Raw genomic sequence first — 27,955 nt, 5'->3', positions numbered from 1 at the left:
TTGATGTGTATGTTTAACGTTATGCTAAATTTATTCTGTCATAAGGATGATTGAGCCTTTCAGCAGTGCTACAATGCTTCTGAGTTTTTAGGGTTGAGCGCGCAAGTGCTCAAGCCTGCTGCAATCTCTTTGTGGGCTTTTAACCACTCCCACTGCACGCCCATCAGTTTTGTTGGTTCGTGGACTTGCCTTTTTAAAATTCTCTTGATTTTATTTGTGAAAGGCATGCATACATCATGCCTTTTCCAGTGTTTAGCCCTCCTCGAGCACACCGGCCAGCTACTGAAAACATACAAGGCTCCATGTTTTCAGCATGATTTCTGGACTACTTTTTCTTTTTACTTCCTATGCAGCGCAATCTCGTTGCACATTTGCCGATAAGTTTGACTGCAAGCAAACTTCTGTTTCATTTTGTGTGCTCCTTCATGCTCATGGCGTGATGCTTTTAATCGGTTTGCATATGTAAAACTGTGTTACTTTTCATTTTCATTTTATGTGGCAATAAAAGTCTGGTTAGGACTTTACAACGCTAATAGCTCTAAGTTGAGGAGCAAATGCGAGACCCATTGCATTGCAAATGCTTGTTTTACTCTGTAGTTGGCATGTTTGGCTGACATTTAGCGTTTGGGAAGTGTTTTAATTTTTTTTATTATTTCACTTTTGTGCCTAAAAATGTTCGCAAAACACCTGCAAAATGCCGCTAAACGCCTGCAAAAATACAAACAGGAGACACTGCAGAAGCAGAAATGGAGACCCCTGAAGACCAGACACCCCAGGACAACCCCAACAACCCCAGTACCAGCCAGGATGTCCAGAAAGACTTCCAGGAGAAGGGGAAGAGGAAGAGGAATTGCAGGTTCATAGGGGAGGAAAACAACATCTTGATCCGTGAGGTGACACATCATCAACAAAAGCTATTCGTCACCTCAAAATTGCTATTAGGGAAGAAAGAGGCCTTATAGCAGTCCATAGTGGACAAAGTAAACAGTGTGCAGAGGTGAAGAGTACAGTCATCGACTGTAAGAAGCACTGGCATAATTGCAAACGCAGAACAAAGGAGGAACTGGCCTGCAACTGCAAAGCAGCATTGCAGACCGGAGGTGGAAGACCAGCATCCTAGGAGGAGCTAGATGACCTGGAGGAAATGGTGGCAGCTGTCTTCCCTGAGGAACTGGTGACCGGAGTCCAAGGACACAACAGTGCAGCATATGACCCATGCTGGCACACTTATGGTTAAACAGCAAAGAGCTGTAATGTGCACTGACCTCACACAATTAGCACTTCCTAGGCCAGAACCATCATGTCGCTGACTTCATTGTGTGAAGGGCAGCATCGTGCCACGTTTACCTCACTTTGGGCCTCATTTAGGAGGCACTAGCGGTACACTGCACCACCAGAGTGTCAATTTTTACTGAGGCACAGTGTGCCATCCCATATGAACAAGGCCACACAAAGCCACCTTGCATTGCCTTTTGTGGCCTTGTAAATATGGACAGCTTTCATGCATAACACTGCATGAAATGGCCATTCCATGGGTGTTGCTTGGGGTGTTCACATGCATCAACTAGGGAACCTGAAAGAATTTCACGCAGTCACAGATTTACAAGTCTAGGAATGTGTCACATTCCTATGCCCCCCAATGGGGTGATGTAAGAATGATGCAATAGGGAGAAATATCTTCATACCTTCATGCTTTTACCTCTTTCTATGTTTGCTGCAGAGTGCAACACACATAGAAAGAGGAAAACACCTCTTGTGATCGTATTTTGTGGAGGAAGGTGTTCCTTACTGCACAAACACTTTCATCCCCACAAGGCAAGCATTATGCACCATGGTGCAAGGCACTAGGCAGCAATTTGTGCACCAGCACAGGGAGAGAGGAAAGAAATGCACCTTAACTTGTGAGTAAGGAACATTTCCGGGTGGTGCAGGCAGGTTCAGCACCGTCCTGTGCCACTTGTCACAAAAATTAGGCCCTTTGTGCATCATGTAGGAGGAAAAGACGCAGTGCAGCTTAGTCAGCCAGCTTGCTGTGCAGCGCTGTGTCATTTAGAAAGTACAGGGATGCGTGGTATGCACTGAAATTCAAGGCATCCCTGCACTTTCCTTAGCGATGGAACACAAACTGCTGCCTGCCACCAATACAGGCATTCTTGCACCATGTAGCTACCAGGCCTCACTTGGGCCTATGCATAATAATCTAGAATGGAAATCCTCTGAATCGAATGGTTGTGTCACAGGACGAACAACTCATCTGAGAGGGGTCTGGTGTGGGTGATGGGAGGCATACACACATAGGGACACGGCAAGAGACATGTCCATTGTACCCTGCATGAAACTAAATTGCAACCAGCTGGCATGGTGGACAGGGAAGGGCACACAAGTGTCATCTGCCATGGAAAGGACCACAGGAATGTTGTGTAGCCATTTTTAGCTATAGTTTTATAAACGTTATTTTAGCAAACTATGCCTGTCGCTGTGCACTTTAAACTAGATATATTTTATTCAGCTTCATTTTATTATTTTAACATTAGCCACATTTGCGGTCTTGTTATATTTTCTCTATCTAGCTGTTCTTCACCTAGGTCAGCACTTCGTTCTTAAACATGACATTTCTCTCTCTCTGTGCATTTCTCAAGGCTGCAGTAAGATAGGTTGCTGGCAAAAGTGGTACGCTTTGTCTCCAATGTTCACAGAAACATACATACTCTTACGTGGGGATCCTTTCTTGGAACAACAGTTGTTTTATTATAAAAAACATTACTTTGACTCATGTACGTTAGAGGGAGATTCCAGCCAGATGACCACGACTGTATGCTGATTGCTTCGCTACAGCTGCTTATGTAGACTACAGGCCTTTTGCTCAAGTATGAGGGATGATGTTTTCCCACGGGGAATCTGAAAGGCAGAATTAGAGCTTAACATGCTGTGCTCTAACATAGGTTAGGTAGGAACTATCACTACAAGCCTTAGTGACAATATGGTAGTGTTGTTCTTGTGTTTTACTCTCCTGGTCACACTTTTAATCTTATGGTGCTTCATCGTCCTAGTTATTGCAATACAAGCTTTATAATCTAAGATGCAGTCACTTCAATAAAACCGTATTGAACTTTACTTTTCCTCTGATTGTCCTTGCATATGTGAGACTAATGTAACTGAGAGAAACGGATGAGATCTGAGTGACCACGATTCCCCTGAGGAGTCATTTATGTCATGCGCCCGGTGGCCCAATCATCCCTGCTCTTGGGTGGAGATGAGGCACTGCTAGTTAGCTGGAACAAACTCGGATTAGACCGACAGGTGTCACATGGTGCGGGATCAGACTCAGTCCCTCGCAGTACAGGTGATTCCACGGCCCAAATACAGTAGTCTCAGTAGGATAATGAGAACCAATGCGACTTGGCGCCACCAACATTTGGTCAGGCACTAATTTTCGGGTCCTTCTGAGTATCTGTGTCACTACATGCAAAGACACCTCAGTACTCTAAATGGAGACGTCCGTGGTATTGAGGAATTTTTTCCTCCTCAGCAAAGTAGAGAGTACCTAACTAACGCTGTAGGTTGTTCAAGCTTGAACCCTAAAAGGATAATCCCCATTTGGTGTGCTTATCTTTACCATTCATCATGTCAAACCTACAGCGGGTAGCAATTGCAGTCAATATGCGACCGGCCCTTGCTGCACATTTATCGGCACATGGCCTAAAGGCCCAGGTGGGTCCAGTTACATTTGTTGTTGAAGCTTATGCAGACTACAGAACATACATTTTGTATTCTTGGGTCACATTTCCAGCAGTTGATGGGAACACAAATACATTTCACCATTATATACCTGCAAATACACCTGCACAATAAAGAGCTTATGCATATTTAGAGATACCTCTATCGTATCAAGACCATAATAATAGGCTTGATGGCGCCCTACGACATGCAATCTTACATGTTAGGCTATGTCCTCTTAGTAATGATGGTCCTACCTGGCCCTTATTGGCCACATATACACTGCACCCTGATGCAGCAATCTTGACGGTAGCTTAGGTTCATCGCATACATACTGAGCTTACGGCAATATACAGACTATTAGTACAGTTTGTAATGCAAACATTAAATACAAACCCAGCACGTGCCGCTCCAGTGCAACCACATGCAGCAACACCAGGCATTAATCCTGTGACTGTACATTTGATCATGGGTAAGGTACCCACCAAACGGTAAGATATTCCATTTTGGTTAACTCAAAAAATAAATGCACTGGAAGCAGTATTTCCCCATACGGGACCTCAGGATAAGCATAGAATATTAACTATGTGCTTGCCATTTGGGATGGTGCCCACAGTATGGTGCCCACACAATGGTGGGGCCCGGTATTTGCCACGCTGTATACTACCGCACACGGTACACCGACACTTGCCAATCTTCTGAAAGAGTTAAAACAAATTCAAGATGAATATAGGGCAGCCCCGGCCCTGGACCTATGGATGCAACTTATGGGCAATTTTGCCACTGTATCTTCAATTATATTAAGTAACCTTAAAGGGGAAGCAGTTGCACTAGCAGTACATATGAAGCTCCGGGATGTTATTGCGAAGACCTATTCGAGTATTGGTCAAGATAGTCTAGGGGTCAGACCCATGAAACCACAGTTTCAGGGTAAATCTAATAAAGATCTTACCAAGCAAGCACCTGAGGGTTCTAAAAGACGCTGGGATAAAAAACAACAAACACCTAAAAAAGAAGGGGGAGAATCTGCGCATTCGGAGACCCCTCAGAATAGATATAATCTCAGAAATAGAGATGCTATAAAAACGCCTGACAGATATCAATAAACTGATACATGCCAATCACGTTCCTTTCAGGACTCAACAGAAAAACGCAGTGAGAGAGGTGGGCGGTCAGAGCGGAGAACTGAGTATGTGAAACCGAGACAGGAATCACAACGCTCAACAGAAGTTTCTGTTAAAAAAGAAGAGAAACTCCCCCAACAAAAACTCCAATTTAAAAAGAAAAAAGTGGCAGCAGTTGCGATTCGTCATGCCATTCAAGAAGAGGGCCCTAGTGAAGAACAATACGTGGGCACTAGCTCTGCTAGACAGCGCAGCAGAGGTCACAATAGTTCGCCGGAATCTTCAAAAGCATCTGGAGGTGAAAGCAACTGATTACTTCTTACAAGTTGAAACTGCGGACATGCGTGTCTCCACGCCTGACATGGTGTACAAAGCGATAAACCAAAGGTACACTGTTCCATACAACGGGAAGATAAGTGAACTAGGGGACCTGAATTATCAGGAGCGAGTGCCCTCAAGCATCACAATGGATGACTGGCATCATCATCGGGTAATGCTCCTCGCCAGGCCGGCAGTGCAACGCCTGACGGGCTCCCCACAACGGGGGGCACTAAGCCGTATTGTACCGATGGTCACTACAAAGGTAGCACCATCTAAATGGACGTGCCTACACTCAAGCACCCGTAAAAAAGGGAGAGAACAAGAAAAAATTAAGAATAAAATTGGTTAAACATCGCTGCATATATCATCATTTTAATCAATAGTCAGAGATGATACCAAGATTAAAAACACAGGAAAGTACTAAAAATGAGTGTCAATGCTCAATGACTTTCAGAGAACGGAAAGAGGGGAGTTCTGACTATTTACAAAACTTCCTCAGATAAGGTCGACATGTTTCACGTCGTGCGGTCCTCTCGGATCCAGTGATGCTTCATCAGGACCAGAACAATCAGTATATAAACTCCTCTCCAAATATACAAAAAAACAATAATATGAAAATTACAACAATAGTTAGTATAGGCCGGTCACTTACATTGAAGTACACTAAGCCAGGTCAACAGTCAGGTCGCCCTAGAAAACAAACAGTGAGAACAAACACCATAAAATACCCAAAGAGTGGTCATCGGTGTAGTGGTGCAAACATTGTGCAAATAAATCGCAAAAAATGAAAGAGGACGATGACAAAAAGTGGGCTTACCACCCCCAAGTCGGGAACAGGCTCCTTGGAAAGCACGTCCCAAGGACTCGGCTAACAGCTAAAATATGGTAAGCATAAGTAGTCAGTCAAAAAATGCATAACAAATTGTTTGTCATAAAAGCAAGGTAAACAGTCCCAAATTAATTCATCATTTGGTAACACGTATGATAATAATTAAAGAAACTCCCCAGAGGATTCTAAAAACACAAGGTATGGAAATGAGTAAAGCTAAGTCAATGGACAATAGTCCAATAATTTTGCAATTTTAACACGTTGTGCCTAAAAGTACAACTTGCAGCCAATAGGGTAATACCCATTAAAGCTAATATCGTTTAGGGTCAAAATTGTCCATGAAGTTCGAGCGTGAGTACTATCAAAACAGTCCCCTATTCAATGAGCGAATTGCCACATTTCAGAAAAGCGCCCGTGGCGGTAAAAACTGTTCGCCATCAGATCATATTATAATGAGCAAACAAACTTACTTGTGTCGCGCTGGTCCACAGTAAAAGACCTACCCTCCGGGGCGTGCAACCGCAGACAAACGCGGTAGAATGCCGTCGGGGTATAAAAGCTCCCATGTACCCGGAAGTCGGTGTACGTCTCTCGTCCAAGGTAGACTCGGAACGGGAGGTAGAGGAAGGACTCCGGTTCATCCCGGAGTTGTGTAAACACTGTGGAAGGACTACAGATCTAGAATGAAAACGATAAATACATCGAATGTCCAAAGGATTGTTCAGTATTGAGGACCGAAGTGGTCGTTCAGAAAAAATGCACAATATTCAGTGAAATTATAATGATTGATAGTTGCTCAAGATTGAAAGTGGAGAAAATAACGGTCAGGAAATGTGTAGTCCTGATGCAAGGCGGCATGGAGACAAAGCCTAGGGAAGTTTTACACGTCACATAAGAACCTCATGACAAGTATCTAAGAGGAGGGAGGTTCAATAGAAACTCAAACTCGGAGTAGTTCCAAGTTCAATGGCTACATTAATGAAGAGTCCAACCTAGAGAGACGTGATCAAGATAACGAAGTCCAGGGAATGTCATCATTCATACCTCGTATGTGGGTGCCCAATTTCAATACCCATCTCTGTTCTGTCCTAAAAAGATGCCCTAAGTCATTAGATCGAACCTTAGGTGCTTCTAGAACCACCCACCATAGATCATCAGGAGAATGTTTTTCCGCCAGGAAATGAGTACTCAATTTCGTGGTGATCCGGTTACACCGGATGTTGCTTCAGTGTACAAAGCAACAATACAGTTAGAAGGAGACATTGAACGCACAATAGCTGCAATCTTTTGGGACCGCGTCGTTAACATTTATTATATTTTACTTGCCGAAAAAGATTGGCCACCTGAATTTGTCTGCACTTGCCCATATAGGGAAGAGATTATCAAACCTTCTTTCTCGCCTCTTGTTCCCGATGAGGTCGTAGAATCCTATGCCATTGATTGGGCATTGGCACAGGCACCTGCGTTATACCGCAACCACATAGGTTGGGATAAAGACTCCCCCTATCATGTAATTCCAATTAAAAATCAACCCCAACTCCAATATCCAATAAAACATGATGCTAAAGCACCAGTGAGGGAAATCCTCACACCACTAGAGTACTAGGGTGTAATCGAACCCTGTGTCTCACCAATGAATAATCTAAGCCGGACCATTCATATAGAATAGTCTTAGGCTACAGACATTTAAACAGTCATACACGCACATATGCTATACAAAACTCTCATAGCACAGCACTTATGAACAACATAGTGCGCAAAAAATACAAAACAATATTGGATATTTCCAATGGCTTTTTCTGCCAAAATATAACACCTGAGAGTAGAGACTTAACAAGTGTCAGTGCACCAGGCTCCCAGAAAAGAATTCTGTTGTTTACCACAGGGGTACAAGAACAGTCCAGGACTGTTCGCGGCTCGTGTAACTTCAATATTGCACGACATTGTCCCTGAAGCATTGTCCTATGTAGATGATATCTACCTTACTGACGACAAATTACTGCAACATCTAAAACAAGTAGCCCGCATTGTTGTAGGATTTGCCGAATTCGGCTATAAATTCACCTTTAAAAAAACAAAAATAGCCTTCCTTCTCGCAAAAAATGCGCACAGTTGCAACCTCCAAATACCATTAAAAAATTCCAATTGCTATTGGGTTTTCTACATTTTGGCAGAACATACATTCCAGATTATGCATCACGCATCAAACCCGTATATGACTTGATATGTCCTGACTTTTCCAGTAAATTATGGGCAGTCAAACACACATGCATCCTCAGAGTATTGCAACAAGACATGCTTGCAGCACAACACTTACACACGAGGGGCAATAAAAAACATCTGGTCATCAGAGTAATTGCTGGTGCCATTGGTTTCACCTATGTAACGTCCAATGAAGGTGGGACAGTCCTGATTGCATACAAATCACCTGATTGCATACAAATCACATTTGTATTCAACAGGAGAACAATATTTTGCTCCCACTGAGAAAATTCTCACTGCTGTTCAAATGGCTGTCATTAAAGAAAGACCATTAGCCCAGGGGAAACGCATTATTGTGGTATCTCCAATCCCAGCCCTTGAGGCTGTTACCAAAGCCAGCGTTCTAAACGCTAAAGCATTACATCCACGTTGAATCCAATGGTCAACGTCTCTGACAGCTACTGATGTTGACTATATTTTTGACCCAAAGTTACAAACTCAAGAATTTCTGTAATATGAACTAGAATACCCAGTTCTGGCAAATGCATTGCCTATTGATCAGTATCAATAAGTCATGAACACTGATGGCTCAGCACAACCTGCTATAGGCACAAAGCATCAATACTCTGCTTCTTGCGCAGTCATAAGCGGCTATATGGGGGGTAGTAAATTCTATCCACAACAATCCCTATGTGCAAACCCTAGGGGATTGCAATGCACAACTAGCAGAGCTAAAGGCTCTGGTGATGGCACTGGAACATACGGATCCTGACCAGCTAACACTGATTGTCTGTGATTCATACTATTGTGTCCAGTCCTTCAATGAATATCTGCATTATTGCCGCCAGAATGGGTTCAGAGACTCCAAAGGTAACACCATCAAACACAGATTTCTGTGGGGGAAAGTAGCGGATCTGAAGGAAACGCTACCAAATATTTATGTTGTACATACACTTGGACACCAGCGTGTTGGAATACACGTTGCTGGAAATACACTGACTGATGAAGCAGCCAAATCAGCAGTAGCTACAGCTTCTGTTGCTGCAGTAACTCATTCTAGGACGAAACCGGACAATCAAATATGGGCTGCCGTGAAAGCCACAGCTGAAGGCACACCCTTGCCAAAATCATTTCCTGCTAAATATTCCTACTGGATGGCAGACTTCTTTTCAGCCATAGCTATAATACCAGGTGTGGGTAATCGTGCAATTCCCAACAAAGATCGAAGACCAGAGTTGATCAAAGCAATCAAAGCAGCGCATGAGGGAGTTGCTTCTGATCATGCTGGTGTGGCAGCTACAATATCATTGTTGCAAGCTTGTTATTGGTGGCCAGGTCTATACAAACAGACAAAGCAGTATGTTCTTTGTTGTGATATATGCTAACAAATTAAGGGGTCCACCATCAAACAGTCACCGCAGACACCCCTCCTAATTTCTAACAAACCATTGCAATGTGTGTACCTGGACCATTGCGGTCCTTTGACACCTGACAGTGCATACAAATACATTCTACTCACTGTTGACTCATGCTCCAGATTTCTATGGGTGTGGCCACAACGCTTGGCTGACACTTGGACTGGTATTAAAATTAAAGATTTGCAAGTCTTTATTGGCACATATGCAGTTGCGACTTTCCACTCGGACCAGGGCCCTGCTTTTGCCTCAAGGGCATTCAGGGATGCCATGGCTTCGTTAGGGGTCCAACTCCATTACTTGTCTCCATTTTATCCCGAGGGAAATAGTGTAGTGGAGCGACAAAACCGCAATGTAAAGCAATCCTTAACAGTCAGAGTACTAGGTACAGGTCATAGTTGGCCTAATCACCTGTATGGAGTCCAGAGAGCACTTAATAATCTGCCTAAAAGGTCCCTCAGGGGTCGTACTTCATACGAGTGCCTCTTTGGAACTCTAATGTATGTTCCAGATCTTGATGGTCCTGGCATGGATACAGCAGAAACACCTTTTGACATAAATGAACGTGTCACTGTCTTGCAGGAATTATAACAGTTCTGTGACGACAAAGCTTCTGCCAGTGCTGCCTCCTTAGGAATTAAGGATGTACCAATAACATCGTCCGGCTGGATTCCAAAGGTTGGGGATCTACTGTAGTACGTGAAAAAGTTGCTGTGAAAAAGGAGTTCGGTCCTTCCTATCGTGCACCGGTTCCAGTCTTGGGATACACGGTACCAGAACTGCTATTCTACCACTGCTGCCTGGTTATAAAGAAAACCGCTTTGTCTCAATCGACAATGTCAAGTTACACCATGTGGCTGATCCAGCACAGCAGACCAAGAGGAACAACTAGTAGTATCCGAATCCCTCTCACTACTGGTCAAGATGTCCCTCTAAGTGTTTTAAACAGCAACGCTGACACCTCACTGAGCTTGGGGAGGGTGGAAAATGATCTTTCATTAGTTCCACTAGCATCTTTTACAACAAGCAACACAGAAAATTTTGATCGGTCACTCTCAAATTCTACACAGATGGATGGCATTGTCTATTTACAAACCACTGCGGAAGACCACTGTTAGTTCTCCTCTTCAAAATACAGCTCCAGTTTCTGGACGAACTGCTTCTGGATACTTTGCCAACATCAATGACACTTTCTCTGACTCATCTGCCTCTTCTGCATTTGAACTTTCAAGAACACGTCAGCTGATAATTTGGCTCAAAACAAATTACTTTGTTCTCCCATAGAACTATCTGTGGCTTTCCTTGACTATATTAGCTTTCCTCTTTTGGATTGGCTTTGTTAGTATTTTCTTTCTACTAATACATGGTCATTACCTTCCGAAACGGTCAACAGTGGAACTGGTGGATGTGGTCCTGAAACCCCATTTCCCTTCTCACAACGTCCGCAGAGACTTGTCTTGCGTGAACATTTCCGCTACACCAATTCCTGATGGGGATAAAGTCACATTTTATATATGGCCCAACAGAGGTCATTCAAATTCAATATGTGTTTAAACTTTCTATGAATGATGTAATAATACCCACAGTTTTTTCTGATGACTGGGATGTGAAAACAGTTGATTCTATGATGACTGAGTTGCAGTATTTTACTGTATTTGAAACTGTGGATGTTTATCAATCCAAAGAAAATTATGGAGACATGTTCTGCTATAATTATTATAGACACCATTTCATTCACAGAGCAAGTACCCCGAAAACTAAATATTATACATATTTTTCTGGGCACGACGTTAAAAATGCTGAGTCATATTATTTTAAATTGTCATTTATGGAAAATGTATTATTGACAGATACAAAATTCATTTATTCAGATTCCTTTGTTTCCTGGTTGGCTATGAATATTGGTTGAAGTCTATTGACTTAAAAAGTGTGTGGGGAACAAAAAAATTGCAAATAAGGGGAAAGGAAGCTGTATTTAGAGCATGCCTGATAACTGTTCAAATGATGGGGGTCATTTTGACCTTGGCGGTCTTTTTGAAAGACCGCCGAGGGACCTCCGTGCGGAAGACCGCCAGTGATGACGGTTTTCCGCTCGGCCTATTATGACCGTTGGCAGCTCTCCGTCCTTTTTCGGACGGAGAGCCGCCAACAGCCATACTGGCGGGAGGCGGGGAAGGGGAGGTTGTTCCACCTCCACCGCCACGCCAACAGAACACCGCCCAGCGAATCACGTCCTGTGATTCGCCATGGCGGTGTTCTGTTGGCGGTTTGGTGTCGGCAGAGCTGCCCCCCTGTCTGTGGGTATGTCAGTATGGATGTGTGCGTGAATGTTTGAATGTGGGTGTGCGTGTCTGCCTGTGTGTGTGTGTATGTAGGCATGTATGTTGGCGTGTGTGCGTGTGAGTGTGTAGGTGGTGCCTGCGTGCGTGTCGTGTGGGAATGGGTGATGTGATGTTGGGGGTCGGGGTGGGGAGGGGGACCCTGCCACCTTTGGGGGGTGGCAGGGGTGGTGAGGGGGGAAGGGGAGGGAGTCAGGGTGGGGGTGAGGGGTGGGGGAGACCCCTCTCAGTGCCAGGGAAGGAATTCCCTGGCACTGATAGTGCTTACCGCCATGGATTTCATGGCGGTTCAAACCGCAGGAAATCCACGGCGGTAAGCCGGGTCAAAATACCGCCGGCGGTATAGTGACGGCCACTGGCCTGGAGACCCAGGTCTCCAGCCCGGCGGTCGTCTCCGCCCTGGTGGGCGGAACGGAGAACCAGCGGATGACCATGGCGGTAAGCGCCATGGTCATAATCCCATGAGGGGAGACCGCCAGCCTGTTGGCGGTCTTACCGCCGGTTCTCCGCCTTCCGCCAGGGTCGTAATGACCCCCGATATTTTTAAATGAAACTGACAACAGACAAGTTGTTTAGGCTTAGCAAAAATTAAGGATTTGAATGAACCCAGTATTCCTGCACCTGCAAAATTTTACAAATGGCAAACGTTTATCAATGCTACACAAGATCAGCTCAATGAATGGGTCCAAAATGGCACATTTAATGCTTCACTTTCACGTCCTGCTGAGTGGTTATTGTGGCCAATAGATACCAATGGGTGTCATAAATGTTTTGTTAGCTCCACAGGGTTTTTAAAACAAGTAGGCCAGGCTTGACCCTTGCTATGTGTCATCTGAACACGTGGGTATAGTAACAGCATTCAGTGTAGGGAAACTATGCCAGCAATGGTTGAAGAGTTCCTCACTAGATGCTGTTAAAGAACACCTCAGTCTCCTGTCTACCCACACTGACTTACAGGATTTCCTATTAGGCCCCAAAAAACAACATAGAAAGCGCTTCTTATATGCAGTCTATAATGAAATTTGGACGCTTTCTCAACAAGAAGCTGCTGCCTGGTTAAGGCAGGTAGATCAGGAAAATTTACAGAAGGCATTAGCTGTTGTAGATAATGGGATTAATACCCTGTCTGACCGAATATACACCTTAAACAACATTGTTTACTCTTCAATAGACATAGTACAGAGCAACATGTCCTCTTTACACCATGGACAGTGTCAACTAAGATCCATTATGCAGTTAGGTTGGACACTACAAACACTGAAAGCAGGTCACGTTCCCTGGCAACATGTTAGGGCAACGGACATATTTTCTACGTTTAATTTAACGCGACAACAACAACTAATGGCTAAGAAGGAAGCGACTTATGTCATGTTAAACATTGAAAAATTAGAAAAGTTGCCCTTCACTGTGGCTGAAATACCATCTGCTGAGTGGTTAATGCACAGGGTCATCAATCTGCCTGTTTCAACACTTCAGTTCACATCCTGCTTAAAACATATTGCAGTGGGGAAATATGAAAGGCTAGGAAATAGTTATATACACGAGGTGTGGGAGCTGCCCTTAACGTAAAAATGTCTCAGAGGCATGAAGGAGACTTCTGTCAGCCATTCGATGGTTTGTAAACAGCTGTCCTTGCATGGGGCGTGTACCGCTTCAGCAGCAAACTTGGCTTGTTATCTGAAGAGAGTCCCAGTCCCCTTGGTTAGATCTGCGTTCCAGGTGCTCTTGAATGGCAGCTATGTGCTCCTTAATAGTCTAAGCTGTTGTGGGATGCGAGACGGAATAGTTTGTCATTACGGTCTCCAAAATTGTTACATGCTGCGGGAATGTACTTTTTCCTCCTACACGACAGAGGGAAGTAGCTGAGATTTGGCCTCATATCACTACTTCAAATGTGAATTTTGGCAAGTTGAGCAGACTCAAGGCTTTATTGTTTCAAAAATGTGTGGAGCTTACACCTTCATGCGAGACCTATGCGCTTCAGGTTGCGAGGTCATCCGCAGAGATACAATCCCTTTTAAGTACTAACTTTCCAAGACACTTTGGTGAGCTTGTGGGATGGATATTTAACGCGTCTAGTACTACTGGAATCGCACATTTCTTTAAGGCTGTTGGTCCTGGTTTTGTTCTCGCCTTTCCCTCTGTTTTTGGCTTAATACCTTCCCACATTCATTCAATACTTTCCGGTATTTGGGGGGATTTCTGATAACTTTGGCTACAATAGGTAGCATTTTGCTATTGCTACTTTTTGTGAGCAATGGCTGTCCCGTTACAACAAGGAGGACTGAAAGCGCTTCCACCAGCGCAGCTGTGTCATGAACGCATGATGCAGTAATTTGGAGCACCACTCCTGGAGCGATTGGAGTGTGACCGGTCTCTGTCATTCAGACCGGTTTTGCATTGTGTGCAGCCAGTGCTTCGGTGCCTCTGGTGCCCTTTTGAATGTGCACTGAAAATGTGTCTTTCTACGCAGCGCTTGCTCTCATTGGATGCTGATCTGTTGATGTTCCCGTTGAGGGCTCTTTACCAGAGATGCGTGTTGAGGGTGCATTTGCTACGGGAAGCTGTTTATGAGTTACCCTTTGTGGATTATGCAGCTCTAAACTCAATATTGGGCACACCACGGAATGCTGCTGCCTCGGCTGGAGCTCAAGCTTTGGTTCTCCTTGACGAGAAACTTCCTACTTTACCACCTGCTGAAGTGGAAGATTTCTTATCTTCAATTATCCCGGATTTAATTGGTGACTTTAAAAGTGACTCTGATTTTTCAAATTTGGCTTCTCGACACCACAATTAATGTTTTAAATTGTCCTTTTCAAACCTGCTTAAGTGTCTTTTAACTTGCCATCATTGACATTCCCACACATACATATATATGTTTAAGATGAATTTTAGTAGCTTTTACATATTAGGAAAGGCTTTGAACCCCCTTTGAACCAGCAAGGGGAGGGTGTTGTGTAGCCATTTTTAGCTATAGTTTATACATGTTATTTTAGAAAACTAGGCCTGCCGCTGTGCTCTTTAATTTGGATATATTTTATTCAGCTTCATTTTATTATTTTAACATTAGCCACATTTGCAGTCTTGTTTTATATTGTCCATCTACCTGTCCTTTGCCTAGGTCAGCACTGCGTCCTTAAACAAGATTCTGTGCTTTTCTTAAGGCTGCAGTAAGATAGGTTGCCGGCAAAAGTGGTATGCTATGTATCCAATGTTCACAGAAACGTACACACTCTTACATGGGGATCCTTTCTTGGAACATCAGTTGTTTTATTATAAAAATACTACTTTGACTCATGTACGTCAGAGGGGGATTCCAGCCAGATGACCACGACTGTATGCTGATTTCTTCGCTACAGCTGCTTATGTAGACGACAGGCCTTTTGCTTAGGTATGAGGGATGATGTCTTCCCGGGGGAACCTGAAAGGCAGAATTAGCGCTTAACATGCTGTGCTCTAACATAGCTTAGGTAGGAACTAGCCCTACAAACCTTAGTGACAATATGGTAGCGTTATTCTTGTGTTTTACTCTCCTTGTCACACTTTTAATCTTATGGTGCTTCATCGTCCTAGTTATTGCAATACATGCTTTATTATCTAAGATACAGTCACTTCAGTAAAACCTTATTGAACTTTACTTTGCCTCTGATTGTCCTTGCATATATGAGAATAATGTAACTGAGAGAAATGGAGGAGATCTGAGTGACCACGATTCCCCTGAGGAGTCATTTATGTCATGTGCCGGGTTGCCCCAATCATCCTTGCTCTTGGGTGGAGATGAGGCACTGCTAGTTAGCCGGAACAAACCCAGATTAGGCCAACAGGTGTCACATGGTGCGGGATCAGACCCAGTCCCCGCAGTACAGGTGATTCCGCCGCCTGAATCCAGTAGTCTCATTAGGATAATGAGAACCTACGAGACAGGACCTCATCTCAAATTAGCAATTGGAGAGTGGGTGATGTGAAAAATGTATAACACTGGACCATGTGTGTACAAACTAATGATTATTTGTGGGCATGGTGGGACACTGCTATTGCTCTGCATGGTAGGTGCTGACACCTCATGCAACACCACATTTGGTCTGAAGGGGGAGACTGTACATACTAGTGAGGCAGAAATGGACATGTTTACTCCATGGTACGTGCACAAATGCATATGCACCACTTGGTCTGACTTGGCAACGCTTCTGGCACACCTGGGAAGGGATGGCAGCGATGTCATGTGGACCGGGGGGGAGCATGTGGCACATGCCAGGAAGGAGAATGATGCAACAATGTCTCATGGTGCCACATGCACAATTTGGAGGAGGTCAAATGGGGATTTGACAAAGAGATACCAAGAAACACCTAACCACCACAAATAATGGCACCCATGGAGGAAGTTAGGCTGGAGTGGTTGGGCCCACAGAGATGTAGGGACTTGCCACCAATCACTGCACCACTACAATATGGGGTGATACCCCAATAATTGTTGTATGTAACAAAACAACATTTAGTCCCACTGGATATGGACATGCATGATCGACCTGTTGTAGCCATGTGAGAATGAATGAATGAGTTTGGTAGGATCACTGCGTGCCACTTAGCAGTGTACCTGGACTCAAAAGCGGGTAATCTGAGGAGATATAAACATGTAAAATGGCATGAGCATAAGTAATATGATGCTTGACCCTCTGCAGATCAACAGTTCACATCAGGATGTTAGGGGGAATGTAAGTGAGCCAAGTTACACAGTAGTACAGAAGCCCATCCATTCAGAGCTGCCACAGTGCCTGTGAGAACAATCCCTTAACAATGCAAATCTAGGAAAACCATGCATCAGTACCCATGGCCAACATATGTATGATACATCACTGTACAACTCAGGGCCCCATATATGGGGAAATGATGCAACGTGGTACTGCAAACCAGCTTGCTGTGCTGCACTGCATCATTTAGAAAATGCATGTATATGTGGTAGTTACCAAATTACAACACATACCTGTACCGTGCTCCATGATGGTGTACTGCCTGCTTCCTAGCGCCAATAGAGGCAGGCATGCCTGCATTGTGGGATGACTGTTCTTTTAGGAAGGAAAACCTTCCTACACAAAAAACTATCACAAGAGTTATTTGCATTTTACTTGCAAAATGCAGCACACATAGAAAGAGGAAGATATGGGGAGTGATAAAGAGATTTTTCCCCATTGCACTACTCTTACGCCCCCCTGAGATGGCATAAAATTGGGATATATTCCCAGCCTTGTAAATCTGTCAATACGTCAGATACCTTTGGCATCCATAGGCGTTGCGTGGGTATACCCCAAACAACACCCCTGTAATGCCCTTTTCACACAGTGTTTTATGCATGTAAGACTTTATAAATGTGGTTTAGCACACTGTGTCAGTGGAGCAACCATAAAATGTTGCTCTGGTGGCACAGAGTGGTTTACTGGCCTGATAACTGAGGCCGTTAGTCCCTAATGTTTGGGCCATGACACAGCTGATGTCCCATGTGTGTCGCATGTGACCATTCCCCAGTATAGATGTTACACCTCCCTTGCACACAGAGATATAGAGCAGATTTCCTGTCTGCCATGCATGGCTGTGTTCCTTTGCATTATGCAACATGTGCAATAGTGGCTTAAGATGTCTTCACCTGTATGTCAGGATGCTTTGCATTAGATATGTGTATGGAAGCATGGTGCGTGTATGTGAGACAGGTCTCATCGTGTGGTCCCTATCTGTTTAGGCTGACAGTTGTCTGTGTAGTGTGACCCCCCTTTCTATTTGTTATTGTGGTGTCTGTTAGTTACTTCCTGTTTGCTTACCTAAGTGGTCAGTTGCAGCACGAGGTACAAGTTGCACATGGGTGCAGGCCAATGCTCTAAGCACCTGGGGAAACCCAGCAATGGCATAAAAGTTCTGTTTAATTTCCTGCTGCAATTGCTGGGTGTTGGGGAAGAGGATGTGGTGGTGTGTGAGGCGGATGATTGTATCCAGGACATGAGGGGAGAAATGCAGACAGGGATAGCTGGGACCCTTGCCCACTTGTGCTGCAGTGGTCTGAAAGGATCTACATGCAAGCAGATGAAGCACAGCCCGGAACTTGGTCAGCTGCGGGATGATGGTGACTCTCTCAACCGTTGCCTGCAGTTGGGGCGCAATGAGGTGGAGCAATTGTATGACGGACTCACTCTGTAACCAGTGAATTGTCCTCCTCCCGGAGGGCAATCAGGGATGCCCGCTGGTGGTAAATGCAGTCTTTTCTCCTGCGCTGCCTCTGTGGTGCACGTAGTGGTGACTGTGGTGGTGCTGATGGATGTGGTGGTGATGGTGGGGGTTGCGGTGGTCGTCTTCGTGACCCAAGTTGTAGCAAGAGTAGATCCATTGTGTACTCCAGGTTGCCAGAGTGTTTTGGATATGTTCTCCTTATATACCTGTACTTGAGTCATTTTAAAACATGGTCTGACCAGGCGTTACAATTTTGACACTAGTCAAATTTAGCGTGACTTTTGCTAGGCGTGCGTAATTTTTCGGAAGGCTTGTAAATGTGACACTAGCGGCCCAGTGCCATTTTTTGAGAGGGAACGCCTACCTTGCATAACATTGTCGGTATCTGATGCAGCCAGATCCCGTGCTGTTGAAAAACAACGCTAGGCAGGGACAAGTGGCGCTAGAGGGCCTTTATCGTCACTGTGTAAATCTGGAGTTATTTTAGTGCTGCTGCAGTGTCAGAATAAATTATGCTACGGCGGCACTAAATCCTTGTAAATGATGATCTCTATTTTAGCAATACTAGTTTTGGACCATTCAGTGATATCCATGGAAGTAGATTTAGCTGGGATCATAGTATTACAGCAGTACTGTACTTTCGTTTACACTTTGTCAATTGACTCTGCCTTTTTACAGTATCTAAGTGATAATATCTAAGAGTTATATACGTGTAATCATGGGATGGTGATATTGTTGTGTGCGATATGACAAAAGCAATATTTTGGGGGAAGGGTTACTATTGTAATGCAGTGCTGCAAGGTAAGAAGTATGGATTTCACCTTTTAAAAACATGAGTCCACCAACTCCCTTGAGTTCCCATCTTATGCCAGGATGCCCTACATAAGTCAAACATAGCCTACATGTGTTAGGGGGTGACCATAATTATAACAAGAGCCTCATTATGTCAAGGAAAGCCACTACTATAGATGGGGTGACTTTTCAAGGTTGACTGTATTATGTCAAGTTCCCCATTATCCTATGGTGTACCACCCTCATGCCTGCTGATCACAGTCATTAAGCAAAGGATATTGAAAATACTGCAGTGCGCAATCAATGATAGATATAACCTCCACTTAGTCTGAGATGTCTATGAATATGCCAAGAATGACCTTCATAATGTGAAGAATACATGCAATAGATCAAGGTTGCATACAGTACGCCAGGACAGCCGTTATGCCAGGTATGACCAAAACTATCAGAGACCCATATTTACCCATGAACCTCACACTATTTACACTCTCACTTTACGTTATAACATAACTTTAAACCAAGTCTATTACTGGATCACACACAGTTACAAGATGTCCTCACCCTATCGCACACATTTACTGGGGCCTATTGCACCAGCTCAAACATTCTCCGGGAGCACCCATACTACAATATATTGTCACATGGTGCCTCCCACTTTTGCACACATTTAGCAGTAGGTTTGCCTCACAGTGTTGCATAAAGGCACTACTGGCTCTCACAACAAATCATAGAATTCATCATGAACTACCACATTAGTGGACACATTCTCGAGTGCCTCTTCCAGTGCCACATATGTTCATCAATGGCCTTGACATTACCATGCATTCAGTCAGGGCCTCCCAACCTCACACGCGTTCTCCTGGGGCCTCCACAGTATCACACACACTCATTTAAAGGCCTTACTCATTACCAGGGACCCATGGATTACGAAACACATACTTCAGGGAAGCTCTCACTATAATACACATTTAAAATTAGTTTGTTATGCTGTAGCACACAGTAACCATGTGAAATCCAACTTTCACACATATTCACCAGCCCCTCTCAACCCCCCATTATCATCCATTTTTTAGGAGCTATTGCACTATCCTAAACACCTAGGGCCCATTGAATTTTCAAATACCCACCATGGATACCCCTGTCAGAGAAGCTTGGGAAAAGCAGGGGCCAACGGGTAAGGGAACTCCAAGACTGGATTTTTCCTCTAGATGGGCTTGTTTAAATCAGTGCAGTCTTCTCAGGACCTTTGGGGAACATCTGGGACTGTAATGGAGACTGGACAGCGATGAGGTAAGGTGAATATAATAGTTAGTAATATGGAATAAGGTATAACAAAGAGACTGAAAACATGAGGCAGACACGTATGATGAGGCTTACACATCAGTATGGTGGAATGTGCAGTAAGGCTACCAGAAATGAACACCAGGGTGGGGAGGGTGTTGTGTAGCCATTTTTAGCTATAGTTTATACATGTTATTTTAGAAAACTAGGCCTGCCGCTGTGCTCTTTAATTTGGATATATTTTATTCAGCTTCATTTTATTATTTTAACATTAGCCACATTTGCAGTCTTGTTTTATATTGTCCATCTACCTGTCCTTTGCCTAGGTCAGCACTGCGTCCTTAAACAAGATTCTGTGCTTTTCTTAAGGCTGCAGTAAGATAGGTTGCCGGCAAAAGTGGTATGCTATGTATCCAATGTTCACAGAAACGTACACACTCTTACATGGGGATCCTTTCTTGGAACATCAGTTGTTTTATTATAAAAATACTACTTTGACTCATGTACGTCAGAGGGGGATTCCAGCCAGATGACCACGACTGTATGCTGATTGCTTCGCTACAGCTGCTTATGTAGACGACAGGCCTTTTGCTTAGGTATGAGGGATGATGTCTTCCCGGGGGAACCTGAAAGGCAGAATTAGCGCTTAACATGCTGTGCTCTAACATAGCTTAGGTAGGAACTAGCCCTACAAACCTTAGTGACAATATGGTAGCGTTATTCTTGTGTTTTACTCTCCTTGTCACACTTTTAATCTTATGGTGCTTCATCGTCCTAGTTATTGCAATACATGCTTTATTATCTAAGATACAGTCACTTCAGTAAAACCTTATTGAACTTTACTTTGCCTCTGATTGTCCTTGCATATATGAGAATAATGTAACTGAGAGAAATGGAGGAGATCTGAGTGACCACGATTCCCCTGAGGAGTCATTTATGTCATGTGCCGGGTTGCCCCAATCATCCTTGCTCTTGGGTGGAGATGAGGCACTGCTAGTTAGCCGGAACAAACCCAGATTAGGCCAACAGGTGTCACATGGTGCGGGATCAGACCCAGTCCCCGCAGTACAGGTGATTCCGCCGCCTGAATCCAGTAGTCTCATTAGGATAATGAGAACCTACGAGACAGGACCTCATCTCAAATTAGCAATTGGAGAGTGGGTGATGTGAAAAATGTATAACACTGGACCATGTGTGTACAAACTAATGATTATTTGTGGGCATGGTGGGACACTGCTATTGCTCTGCATGGTAGGTGCTGACACCTCATGCAACACCACATTTGGTCTGAAGGGGGAGACTGTACATACTAGTGAGGCAGAAATGGACATGTTTACTCCATGGTACGTGCACAAATGCATATGCACCACTTGGTCTGACTTGGCAACGCTTCTGGCACACCTGGGAAGGGATGGCAGCGATGTCATGTGGACCGGGGGGGAGCATGTGGCACATGCCAGGAAGGAGAATGATGCAACAATGTCTCATGGTGCCACATGCACAATTTGGAGGAGGTCAAATGGGGATTTGACAAAGAGATACCAAGAAACACCTAACCACCACAAATAATGGCACCCATGGAGGAAGTTAGGCTGGAGTGGTTGGGCCCACAGAGATGTAGGGACTTGCCACCAATCACTGCACCACTACAATATGGGGTGATACCCCAATAATTGTTGTATGTAACAAAACAACATTTAGTCCCACTGGATATGGACATGCATGATCGACCTGTTGTAGCCATGTGAGAATGAATGAATGAGTTTGGTAGGATCACTGCGTGCCACTTAGCAGTGTACCTGGACTCAAAAGCGGGTAATCTGAGGAGATATAAACATGTAAAATGGCATGAGCATAAGTAATATGATGCTTGACCCTCTGCAGATCAACAGTTCACATCAGGATGTTAGGGGGAATGTAAGTGAGCCAAGTTACACAGTAGTACAGAAGCCCATCCATTCAGAGCTGCCACAGTGCCTGTGAGAACAATCCCTTAACAATGCAAATCTAGGAAAACCATGCATCAGTACCCATGGCCAACATATGTATGATACATCACTGTACAACTCAGGGCCCCATATATGGGGAAATGATGCAACGTGGTACTGCAAACCAGCTTGCTGTGCTGCACTGCATCATTTAGAAAATGCATGTATATGTGGTAGTTACCAAATTACAACACATACCTGTACCGTGCTCCATGATGGTGTACTGCCTGCTTCCTAGCGCCAATAGAGGCAGGCATGCCTGCATTGTGGGATGACTGTTCTTTTAGGAAGGAAAACCTTCCTACACAAAAAACTATCACAAGAGTTATTTGCATTTTACTTGCAAAATGCAGCACACATAGAAAGAGGAAGATATGGGGAGTGATAAAGAGATTTTTCCCCATTGCACTACTCTTACGCCCCCCTGAGATGGCATAAAATTGGGATATATTCCCAGCCTTGTAAATCTGTCAATACGTCAGATACCTTTGGCATCCATAGGCGTTGCGTGGGTATACCCCAAACAACACCCCTGTAATGCCCTTTTCACACAGTGTTTTATGCATGTAAGACTTTATAAATGTGGTTTAGCACACTGTGTCAGTGGAGCAACCATAAAATGTTGCTCTGGTGGCACAGAGTGGTTTACTGGCCTGATAACTGAGGCCGTTAGTCCCTAATGTTTGGGCCATGACACAGCTGATGTCCCATGTGTGTCGCATGTGACCATTCCCCAGTATAGATGTTACACCTCCCTTGCACACAGAGATATAGAGCAGATTTCCTGTCTGCCATGCATGGCTGTGTTCCTTTGCATTATGCAACATGTGCAATAGTGGCTTAAGATGTCTTCACCTGTATGTCAGGATGCTTTGCATTAGATATGTGTATGGAAGCATGGTGCGTGTATGTGAGACAGGTCTCATCGTGTGGTCCCTATCTGTTTAGGCTGACAGTTGTCTGTGTAGTGTGACCCCCCTTTCTATTTGTTATTGTGGTGTCTGTTAGTTACTTCCTGTTTGCTTACCTAAGTGGTCAGTTGCAGCACGAGGTACAAGTTGCACATGGGTGCAGGCCAATGCTCTAAGCACCTGGGGAAACCCAGCAATGGCATAAAAGTTCTGTTTAATTTCCTGCTGCAATTGCTGGGTGTTGGGGAAGAGGATGTGGTGGTGTGTGAGGCGGATGATTGTATCCAGGACATGAGGGGAGAAATGCAGACAGGGATAGCTGGGACCCTTGCCCACTTGTGCTGCAGTGGTCTGAAAGGATCTACATGCAAGCAGATGAAGCACAGCCCGGAACTTGGTCAGCTGCGGGATGATGGTGACTCTCTCAACCGTTGCCTGCAGTTGGGGCGCAATGAGGTGGAGCAATTGTATGACGGACTCACTCTGTAACCAGTGAATTGTCCTCCTCCCGGAGGGCAATCAGGGATGCCCGCTGGTGGTAAATGCAGTCTTTTCTCCTGCGCTGCCTCTGTGGTGCACGTAGTGGTGACTGTGGTGGTGCTGATGGATGTGGTGGTGATGGTGGGGGTTGCGGTGGTCGTCTTCGTGACCCAAGTTGTAGCAAGAGTAGATCCATTGTGTACTCCAGGTTGCCAGAGTGTTTTGGATATGTTCTCCTTATATACCTGTACTTGAGTCATTTTAAAACATGGTCTGACCAGGCGTTACAATTTTGACACTAGTCAAATTTAGCGTGACTTTTGCTAGGCGTGCGTAATTTTTCGGAAGGCTTGTAAATGTGACACTAGCGGCCCAGTGCCATTTTTTGAGAGGGAACGCCTACCTTGCATAACATTGTCGGTATCTGATGCAGCCAGATCCCGTGCTGTTGAAAAACAACGCTAGGCAGGGACAAGTGGCGCTAGAGGGCCTTTATCGTCACTGTGTAAATCTGGAGTTATTTTAGTGCTGCTGCAGTGTCAGAATAAATTATGCTACGGCGGCACTAAATCCTTGTAAATGATGATCTCTATTTTAGCAATACTAGTTTTGGACCATTCAGTGATATCCATGGAAGTAGATTTAGCTGGGATCATAGTATTACAGCAGTACTGTACTTTCGTTTACACTTTGTCAATTGACTCTGCCTTTTTACAGTATCTAAGTGATAATATCTAAGAGTTATATACGTGTAATCATGGGATGGTGATATTGTTGTGTGCGATATGACAAAAGCAATATTTTGGGGGAAGGGTTACTATTGTAATGCAGTGCTGCAAGGTAAGAAGTATGGATTTCACCTTTTAAAAACATGAGTCCACCAACTCCCTTGAGTTCCCATCTTATGCCAGGATGCCCTACATAAGTCAAACATAGCCTACATGTGTTAGGGGGTGACCATAATTATAACAAGAGCCTCATTATGTCAAGGAAAGCCACTACTATAGATGGGGTGACTTTTCAAGGTTGACTGTATTATGTCAAGTTCCCCATTATCCTATGGTGTACCACCCTCATGCCTGCTGATCACAGTCATTAAGCAAAGGATATTGAAAATACTGCAGTGCGCAATCAATGATAGATATAACCTCCACTTAGTCTGAGATGTCTATGAATATGCCAAGAATGACCTTCATAATGTGAAGAATACATGCAATAGATCAAGGTTGCATACAGTACGCCAGGACAGCCGTTATGCCAGGTATGACCAAAACTATCAGAGACCCATATTTACCCATGAACCTCACACTATTTACACTCTCACTTTACGTTATAACATAACTTTAAACCAAGTCTATTACTGGATCACACACAGTTACAAGATGTCCTCACCCTATCGCACACATTTACTGGGGCCTATTGCACCAGCTCAAACATTCTCCGGGAGCACCCATACTACAATATATTGTCACATGGTGCCTCCCACTTTTGCACACATTTAGCAGTAGGTTTGCCTCACAGTGTTGCATAAAGGCACTACTGGCTCTCACAACAAATCATAGAATTCATCATGAACTACCACATTAGTGGACACATTCTCGAGTGCCTCTTCCAGTGCCACATATGTTCATCAATGGCCTTGACATTACCATGCATTCAGTCAGGGCCTCCCAACCTCACACGCGTTCTCCTGGGGCCTCCACAGTATCACACACACTCATTTAAAGGCCTTACTCATTACCAGGGACCCATGGATTACGAAACACATACTTCAGGGAAGCTCTCACTATAATACACATTTAAAATTAGTTTGTTATGCTGTAGCACACAGTAACCATGTGAAATCCAACTTTCACACATATTCACCAGCCCCTCTCAACCCCCCATTATCATCCATTTTTTAGGAGCTATTGCACTATCCTAAACACCTAGGGCCCATTGAATTTTCAAATACCCACCATGGATACCCCTGTCAGAGAAGCTTGGGAAAAGCAGGGGCCAACGGGTAAGGGAACTCCAAGACTGGATTTTTCCTCTAGATGGGCTTGTTTAAATCAGTGCAGTCTTCTCAGGACCTTTGGGGAACATCTGGGACTGTAATGGAGACTGGACAGCGATGAGGTAAGGTGAATATAATAGTTAGTAATATGGAATAAGGTATAACAAAGAGACTGAAAACATGAGGCAGACACGTATGATGAGGCTTACACATCAGTATGGTGGAATGTGCAGTAAGGCTACCAGAAATGAACACCAGGGTGCAAGAAGACAGTCAGGTTGCAAGCTGAGAACCAAATTGGTTAACAGGAGAAAAAAAGGAAGGAACAGAGATAAAGACCTAAAAACAAAGAAGGGAATCAAAAGAAAGCTCTAACCAAGGGAAGCCAGCTAGGAGGTAAACAAACAAAAAATTAGGGATGGATAAACGGGGTCATTGCATCAGAGAAACATAGCAACTAAACAACACTGTGCCAAGTGTCTTCTCTTTTCTCCATTTTGAAAGGGCTTTTAATACTGACTCTACCACTAAATCCTGGAAGTGAGGATGTTAAATGAAATGTGTTGTGTGGTGAAGTGTCTGTGAGACCGATCTCCACTGCCCTGTCTTTCATAATCCTCAGGCCTTTCCAACTTTGTGAGTGAGTGAATACCTTAAATGTTTCAGACTCCTAACAAACTATTTCACAAAATCTTCAGCCCTGTTGATTCTTAATCTGCTATATTTTCTGATGGAAACTCTCTGATACGTAACATGCTCTCCAGTTGGAGTACCTTGTGGTCTACTATAACCTCTTCCCTCTCTTGTCCATTACCTTTGCAGTAAGGATGATCTCCTGGTGGGGGCACCGCTATTCATGAAGCGCCGGGCTGGCGGAAAGCTGACTGAGCTGGGACGTGTGTACCTCTACCTGCAGAGAGGGACCACACGCTTCATCAATAATCCACAGATCCTGACTGGCACAGAGGTCTTTGGGCAGTTTGGCTCCTCAATTGCCTTTTTGGGTGACGTGGATCAGGATGGCTATAATGGTACAGAAGCTCCAGGACGTCGTGATTAGGACTGTTCCTCCAGCTCTGCTCTATGCCCTGCCCTTCTCTTTTTGAATCCACCTCTTATCTCTTCTTTCTCATTTTCTCTTGTATTACTTCAGCTTCTCACCCTTCCACCCATGAGAATCTTCACTCCTTTACTTTGTCAATTAGTTTATGTGTTTGATTCTGTCGTTTTTACTGTTCTGAAATTTTCCCCTCACTGTTTATACCTTATCACCTCACTTTCTTATATTATTTATTTAGTACCATCTTCAAGTCCATGTTCCCATTTCCTCCGCTCTAACCTCTGTCCCTCTCTCCATCTTCTTTTCACATCTATTCTCCATCTTCTGACTTGTTCACCTCCCAAAGTTCCTTCTATTTTCTCAAACCACCCCCACCCTCCCAGACTCCCACTCACCTCTCCACGCGTCATCCAAAGTCCAAACCTCACTCAGACTGGGAAAGGAGGTCCTTACTTAACCTAAATACATCCACCCCCAGTCCTTCAGTGTTACACCAATTGCACCCTACCCTCTCTCTGATCAACCAACTCCAGGTCCCTTCCATCTCTTCCTCCTACCTGCTAACCACCACTAGATCCTGTGCGTTTTTACGTGCCAGCCTCATCTGTCCTCATCCTTATCTTCCTCCCATCTTACTCTACCTTTCTTTAATATCTTCCTCTTCTACTTCCCCTCATACTCCACTACACATGTGCTTATACCACCAATGCGAGTCTTTCTTCACTCCTCATTTACTTCCCATCTGCCACAATCCCCTTTATTCCTCATCCCTACACACTTCCAGCCTTCTCACCCTCCTAAATATGAACCCCTTTGCCATTTTTGTCTTTATCTTTCTACATCCAACCTTCGTCTACATCATTATCTCATCTACCCAGCCTTCTTTCCTTCACGCTGTCCTCTTCTGTCTTCCTTCTTCTTCTACTTGCAGCACACGCCACTTCCCTTCTCTTTAATCTTCTTCCATCTACTATGAGCGTGTTCCTCCAATTACCCTCATCATTCAGGTTGCCTCTATCTTTAGCCTCCTATTTCCTACACACATCTACCACAAATCCTCTTCTACCTCCCACCTATCTCTACCTTTCAATTATCTCAGCCTCTTATTGTCCCCTCCCTCCTATGCACTACTATTTCCAAAGCTTCCCTACCTGCCACTCACTTCCACCTTTCAGCCTAATCTTCCCTCCATCCAACTCTACAAGTTTGGCAATCCCCCTCACGCTGCAGAAGCATGTGATAGACATTACACACAAGGTTGAAGGGGTTTGTCTGCAACAAATA

The 27,955-nt window shown here is 44.3% G+C and overlaps 1 protein-coding gene across 2 annotated transcripts in view; it reads left to right on the top strand.

The window, feature by feature from the left end:
* The window catches only part of ITGA2B (integrin subunit alpha 2b), a 327,605-nt gene that overhangs the window by 164,994 nt on the left and 134,656 nt on the right, over positions 1-27,955 (top strand). For both annotated transcript variants that reach the window (XM_069237913.1, XM_069237914.1), the window contains exon 12: positions 26,434-26,642. In XM_069237913.1, the coding sequence (XP_069094014.1) occupies positions 26,434-26,642 (209 nt within the window). The remainder of the gene's footprint in view (positions 1-26,433; positions 26,643-27,955) is intronic.

The sequence above is a fragment of the Pleurodeles waltl genome, chromosome 6 (genome assembly GCF_031143425.1).
Source record: "Pleurodeles waltl isolate 20211129_DDA chromosome 6, aPleWal1.hap1.20221129, whole genome shotgun sequence".
Classification (NCBI taxonomy): Eukaryota; Metazoa; Chordata; class Amphibia; order Caudata; family Salamandridae; genus Pleurodeles; species Pleurodeles waltl.
The sequence above is the reverse complement of the archived record's forward strand: the minus strand, read 5'-3'. Positions and strand labels throughout refer to the sequence as shown.